Source organism: Poecilia latipinna, unplaced genomic scaffold (assembly GCF_001443285.1).
Source record: "Poecilia latipinna isolate Pla-1442-1.1 unplaced genomic scaffold, P_latipinna-1.0 Scaffold1777, whole genome shotgun sequence".
NCBI classification, from domain to species: Eukaryota; Metazoa; Chordata; class Actinopteri; order Cyprinodontiformes; family Poeciliidae; genus Poecilia; species Poecilia latipinna.
The window spans coordinates 107786-114716 of NW_015114393.1; the positions used below are offsets into that span (position 1 = coordinate 107786).

A 6931-nucleotide genomic window follows, 5' to 3' on the forward strand; every position below is an offset into this window, starting at 1 on the left:
TATATATATATATATATATATATATATATATTTTTTTTTTTTTTGATAAAAGTTGTAAGATGGGTTTGATGCCATTTCATGCCCAGGTTCTGACTCTAGGTGTAAATGCGGAGCAGTGGGAGAAGCCACCAGCACTTGCTCTCCATTCACTGTCATCCGGTTTTGTTTATATTGTTTATATCGCCAATTCTCTAAATGTTCTGCTTCTGAAACTTTCTGATGCAAAGACACTTGCTCCACTGTTCTGTGTTCAATACCATCCAAAAAATCTTTCAGCGTGTGTCTCTTTCCTGTTTTCAGTATGGCAATAGAACTACCTGAACTCGTGGCTCCCAACATTCCAAAACCGTAAGTAGACGCTTTTTAAAGAACTTCAGTTGCACATTGACTAATTTTTTCCCCTTTAACCTTGTTTATATTACATTTTTTTTCTTCTTTTTTTATGATTTACTCTCTGAGTTGGAAGTTATTGGGCATAGGTGATGATGAAAATACGTCAAATATTTTATTTATTACTACATTCCCTTCATAGCTGTGACAAAGAGGTCCAGTAACTCTGCTCTGCTTTTTTTTTATAAATGTACAGAGTGAATATACCATCGACTCATGATACTTTTACATCCTCGTTTGTGTTCTCCTACTTCCAGGATGCCAATTGGAGTTGAACAAGTCGTCTATAAGTTTTCTCCAATACAATACGAGCCTACGTACAAAATGGAGGAAGACGTGCCTATTGTGGTGGAGAAACAACTCCACCACTACTTTCTCGAAGAGGAAAAAGTAGAAGAGGAGGATGAGGGGAACGAAGCAGGAGAGGAAGAAGAGAATGATGATGATGAGGAGGAGGGCAAAGCAGAAGAGGAAGAGGAGAATGAGGAGGAGAAAGTAGAAGAGGAGAATGAGGAGAATGAGGAGGACAAAGTAGAAGAGGAAGAAGAGAATGAGGAGGAGAAAGTAGAAGAGGAAGAGGAGAATGAGGAGGACAAAGTACAAGAGGAAGAAGAGAATGAGGAGGAGGAGAAAGTAGAAGAGGAAGAGAAGAATGAGGAGGAAGAAAAAGTAGAAGAGGAGGATGAGGAGAAGGAGAAGGTAGAAGAGGAAGAGGAGGATGAGGGGAAAGTAGAAGAGGATGAGGAGGAAGATCAGAAAGTAGAAGCGGAAGACGAGTCTGAGGAAGAAAAGGATGAGGAGAAAGACAAAGAAAGGTATTTTTACTAAGACTGAAATAAGAAAGTACACATTAAAGCCTCGTTTTGAAGCGGTGTCTCAAAATTCAATGTGTGTCGATCACTGAACCCTAAATCACACCTGAAAGCAAAGCAAAGTTTCTTCATGTATCCAAACAGTGAAAACAGACAGAAATCTGCTTCATCATCGCCTTATAAAACCTACAGATTTCATCCTCGCTGAATTATGTCCACACTTACTGACAGCTGTGGCTGATGATAAAAGTTTGATATGTTTTTTTTTTACTCACTTTCCAGGGAGATCAGTTAGTTTATGACCTTATTAGTGTCAAACGTCATAATGAAAGAGTGCTTTCACCGGATGTTTATCTTATCTTCTTTGGAGCTTTGTGTCTTTTATTTCTCTCTAAATTCTTAGCATGTGATGCTGCATGCAGGCCTGATTACCTAATAAGTTAGGTAATCAAGTTAAGGAATACAAATTGAATCAAAGATCTGAATTTAGCTGCAGTGACTTGCAAATGTACTTGTTTAACTTGATCTTTTTTGTTGTTGTTATATTACGACCACAAATTATTGAAATTTCATGTGGTAGGTAGACCCACACAAAGTACCCCATAACTTTGTGGCAAACTCATACATAGTTTTGGAAATTCCTGACAAATAAAAATCTGGAACATGTGCTTTGCATTCAGCTGTATTTTCCCCCCATTTTACTCTGCCGACCCCAAATAAAATCCAGCGTAATTCATTTCAATTAGGTGTAAACTAATAAATCACACAGCATCATTTTTGTAATTTCATCTTAGTATAGCTACACCTGTTCAGTTAAAGCCTCAGATGTTACTTTAAGAAGACTGATGAACAAACAACTTTATGACAGCAAAGAGTAAATCGAGGGTAGAATTTTGCATAAGTGAGCCACAGCTGCAGTACAAGGGCGTACACCACAGCACATTCATGCCCAAGTATAATATTTTTAATATTCAGTATTTTCTCCAGCTCTCAGGGTTCCTGGAACACCACATGGGAAATCCCTCATGAGGCAAGCACAGTGGAGAGGTGAACACACGTTTTTTTGTTGTGTTTTTTTTTTTTTGCATGCAGCGCACGCTCTGCTATTCTTCATTTATCCTCCCCTTTGATCTGTGTCCATTACCAGCTAAAAGCCTTTCAATGTCTGTCTGTCTCCCCCTCTCAGCCAAGAAACCGAGACAGAGGACAAGGCTGGAGATCAGCAGACGGTGATCATGTTTGAGAGAAAGTAAGTTGTCGCTTTATTAAGAGCTCCAGGTGCACATTGGCTCCTTTTATCCCCGTAACCTCGTTTCCTTTCGCCGCGGTGGAGGAGCTGGGTTTTTCCAGCGTTTACTCTCTGAGGTGGAAGTTATTGGGCACTGATGCTGATGGAAATAGGTCAGATATTTGTTACTACCTTCCCCTCAGAGCCGTTGCAAACATGTCCAGCCTCCAGCAACTCTGCTTTTTAATAAACGTTAAAGTGTGAATATGCCATCTGCTCATGTTACCGTTGCATGCTTGTTTGTGCCCCAGGTCCACTGAGAATGACTCCCCTTGGGATAAATGGATGACCCCCACTGTTTATACCATCTCCACTGGGACGGAAGATGGCGATGAGGAGGAAGTAAAGGAGGAAGAACGGTATTTTTTGTTGTTGTTTTATTCAGCTTTATTTTTGCCCCAATCCAGAGCAATCAATTCCCATCAGAGATAATCTTAGCTGAGTGCATCATTTTCATTATTTTATATTAGTACAGATAGGCGCAGTTGTGCTGTTAAAGCCTCATTAGTTATTTAGAGAACATCGATGAGCAAACGGCGTCATGACAACCAAGTAACACAGCAGACAAGTCGAGGATAATGCTTCAATTCAATAATAAAACATCATGCTAAACACTGAACATGCTGCATTTTGTTGTTCCGTACTGCTGACAGGGTTGTTAAAATGTTCAGACCTTAATCTAACTGAGAACCACAATCAAATCTTGGACATATCTGTTGACAGAAGCTCTTCATCCTGTCTCACTCGATGAAGAACGTCAGTCTCCAGACGTGAATGGCTGATAGACATTCCCACAACAAAGGAATTACACATATTTCAAGTTTTATCTGCAATTTTTTGTAAAAATGCAGGTTGTTTTCACCTGCATTTTACCTCCCTTTAACAGCTACACCCTATATTCCACACAAATATCCCACTAAGGTTTGGGGTTGCATTATGACAAAATGTGACGAAGTTCAAGGACTATGAATTTTGCTGGCACTGTGGTCTATTTAAGACTCCTGCTTGTGTTCTCCTACTTCCATTGATTATGGTAACACAGCTGTTTAAGCTAAATTGATTTGCGCTAAATCCCTGTGGGAACGCAGATCCTGAACACTTTACTCAGACACGGACCTGCAAGTCCTGTTTCAACAGATCTATCAGCTCTATTTCTGACGTTCTACAATCAGAGCGGCATTCCCGTTGCCTTTCGGCCTGCCCTCATTTGGCTCCCTCCCTCTAATTATCAGGGTACCACGTGTCGGATTGGCGACATGCATTGGAGTCGTCATTCTGTCAAATCTGAGCCCAATGAATGACTGTCATTAACAGGCAGTAGTGAGAAAAAAAAAAGGTGAAGGACCCCGTCATATGACGGGTCCCATAACCCTTCACGCTCCTGTCATCTGTGAGTAAAAGATGACACGAATGTCTGTGCTCTCCGTCTGCAGGCCAGCCGTGGTGGCGGAAGAGCAACGGGTCCCAACACCAGAACCGGAAAGCAAAAAGTGAGCATCTCTCCAGAGTGGAAGCTTAACTTGAAGTTAGAATTTGCACCCACATTAAGTTACTTCCTGCTTTTTAGGCCTTTTGTGTATGTGAAGGAGTATGTCGACGCAAGTGAGTCTTTGCTCAATCTCAGGGACCCACTGAATGGGTAAGGCCAATTATTTGTTGATTTGTTGACGCAGTCATATAAAGATGTTAACCAATGTTGCTTGGATGATGGAACATTTTGTTCTTTTCCTGTAGGTCGGACGATTTTACATCAAGCTCCATCAGTTACTCGTACAGCAGCCCCTCCAGCTACACCAGGTAATACCCCGGCACATAAACCTTTTTCATGCACCAAGACTTGAGAGTGTAGAGGGGATCTATACACACATCCCTGTTAAAATTGAACATAAACCATCAGAAATCATTTCCAAACTTTTTCCACCTCTAACGTGACATTTTGTCTGCTCAATTCAAATGAGATTAACCTGACATAAAGTTCACCTGGCCTATTAAGTTTATCCTGACATTTACTTATTTGCCTCCTTTAGATAAGGCAATAGATTGCAGAAAGTGCAATAAAATCCCACAGAATTTATATATATATATATATATATATATATATATATATATATATATATATACACACTATTGAACAAAACTGTGTCAGATTTGTCTCGGAAGTAGAAGTTAAAAATAATGTCTTTCTTTTTGCAAGTCCGTAAAGAGAAGGAAATGCTATTTGTTTTGGTGTTAACTAGTATTATCAACACACAGCAACAGCATGTTTGTCTCCATGTGACGCACTCAAAATCACTCAAAAAAATTTAAATGCCCACATGCAGATATTTTACAGAATTGTGTGCAGCGCTTGCTAGTTACGAAGTGCTAATAAATATTTAATACCCGTCTCTCAAAGCATGTCATATGCAGTCAATTAATTGACTTTTAGTAGTTTAGTTGAATCAAAACTCTAACAAAGTATTAGTTTAATGCTGTGCACACTTCCACACTTTGTGGCATTGCAGCTATTTATTACTTACATTATCCCCCTAACAGCTTTGCTTGGTTTTAAGTTGAACTGTACAGGATTAATGTCAGGTTTATGATGTTTATGGTGGAAATTATCCATCACGGTCTCATCTTTTTGTAAGAACGCCTTTGCTTTTTACAGGGGTTGTCTACAATTGTGAGATTCACTGTATGCTGAGTTTTTGTGAGAATTTTACATATTTGCCTGAGTGCATTTATTTCACACTTCAGTTGCTGTACTTCTCCTTCTGTACCTCAATATGCCACTAGCAACTCTACAACTCTCTTTTTTAAGTGCTCCAAGCTGCTTGTTTTCACCTTTGAGCGTGTTTACTTTTCTTTACACGAGGCCACTCTGGCTGATCTTGTTCAAACAGAGCGTCGTGTTAGTTAAAATCAACCTCTCGGTAACCAGTACAACACTTAATCCACGCAACCGAGACAAAATCCAGTTTAAGCTAAAGGTCCGTCTCCTCCTGCCTGTTTATTTTCCCACTTCTGACGCAACCAGACGTGGAAGCCATCTCGTTCAGCTAATTGGGGGACAGAATGGGGACATCAAAGGATTATTTACACGTATTAAAGGAGATCAGCCTAAATTGTTCTAATCGCTGTTGTTACCCTCCAGGCTCTCCCCGTCGTCCACCTGCACGTACTGCGGAAAGCAGGTGGGCAACGATGCCAAGATCAGCATCGAGCACCTCAATATTAACTGCCACCCTGACTGCTTCAAGGTAAATGGCCTCCATTTGTGTTTTTTTTATAGCGCTCTCTGGACCCATTGGCACTCCCATTAAATATGTGTAAAATCGTTGATATTAATTCATCTTTTATTGCAGTAGTTTGGAAAATATATAAAAATCCAACCTTTAGTTTGAGCAGATGCGTTAGGTCACGTTATTGGCAACTCATAACAACTCCTATAAAATAAGTGTATCTCTGCTTTTCTGACTTGATCTGTGCATCCATAAATTGTAATGAGCAACGACGACTTCCTGTTTCCCTGAGGTACCATCATGCAGAGTTTCATTTCTATTAGCTATTGCCCACCAGGGTGCAGCAAAGAGTGGCACCTTGAGGCCTCCAGGTCTCCATAGCAACCACTAGGTACTATCTACAAGCAAACCGATTGCCAGAAAGACACGTTTACCTTCCCACCATTACAATTAAAAACAGGCAGAGTTTGCTAATCTCTTCTGGGACATTAAATGGACTGTATATTTTGGTTTTAAGAAACTAAGACACTGAGCTTATTAGCAACAAATATTCAAGTTGAGTCTAGGCTGAAAAAGCACCTCCTACCCATTGTAAAGCATGGTGGAGGATCTGTGGTGCTGTGGGTTTGTTTCTCTTGCAAAGGTCCAGCTAACATTGCTCGAGTTCAAAGTATCATGAACTCTAACTCTTTTAAAAACCATCTTTCAGTCATCTTTCAACATGCAAAAAGTTGCATTTTTCAAACAATGTCAGTGTGGCATTAAAGATGAATTCATCTGAAGGTGTTGCGCAATACGAATTGCATTTTCGACGAATGTTTTCATTCCAATAAAATGGTTTCTTTGAATATTTTTCATGCTGCATTCCAACACATGAGGGTCTTCAACTGGTTTTCAAGGCTCCAGTGCTTTCATTCACTGCTAAAGATTTATTAAATGGTATGAAGAGGTAATTTTCATTGGAACTAAGATTATGCTCTTTTTTTTTTCTTTTCTTTTCTTTTCGTTCACAGTGTGATGTGTGCAGTAGGCCTATGGGAGACCTTCTCCACAGTATGTTCCTGCACAACCAAAAGGTCCACTGCGAGAGCTGTTACGCCACCGTTATTTAATCCCCGGAGCTTTTCATCACCTCCTTATCCTTGTCCCCCCCCCCCCCCCCCTTCTTTTGGTTTTTAAAAAAAAAAGTATTGTTATTGCATTGTTTGCTTTGTTTT

The 6931-nt window shown here is 40.0% G+C and overlaps 1 protein-coding gene across 1 annotated transcript in view; it reads left to right on the forward strand.

Moving 5' to 3' along the window:
- Positions 1-1078: 1078 nt before the first annotated feature.
- The window catches only part of znf185 (zinc finger protein 185 with LIM domain), an 8357-nt gene continuing 2504 nt past the window's right edge, over positions 1079-6931 (forward strand). The window contains exons 1-9 of the mRNA XM_015061101.1: positions 1079-1205; positions 2190-2249; positions 2389-2451; positions 2742-2849; positions 3924-3980; positions 4058-4129; positions 4225-4287; positions 5627-5732; positions 6728-6860. Coding sequence (XP_014916587.1) covers positions 2438-2451; positions 2742-2849; positions 3924-3980; positions 4058-4129; positions 4225-4287; positions 5627-5732; positions 6728-6826 — 519 coding nt within the window. The 5' untranslated portion in view covers positions 1079-1205; positions 2190-2249; positions 2389-2437 and the 3' untranslated portion in view covers positions 6827-6860. The remainder of the gene's footprint in view (positions 1206-2189; positions 2250-2388; positions 2452-2741; positions 2850-3923; positions 3981-4057; positions 4130-4224; positions 4288-5626; positions 5733-6727; positions 6861-6931) is intronic.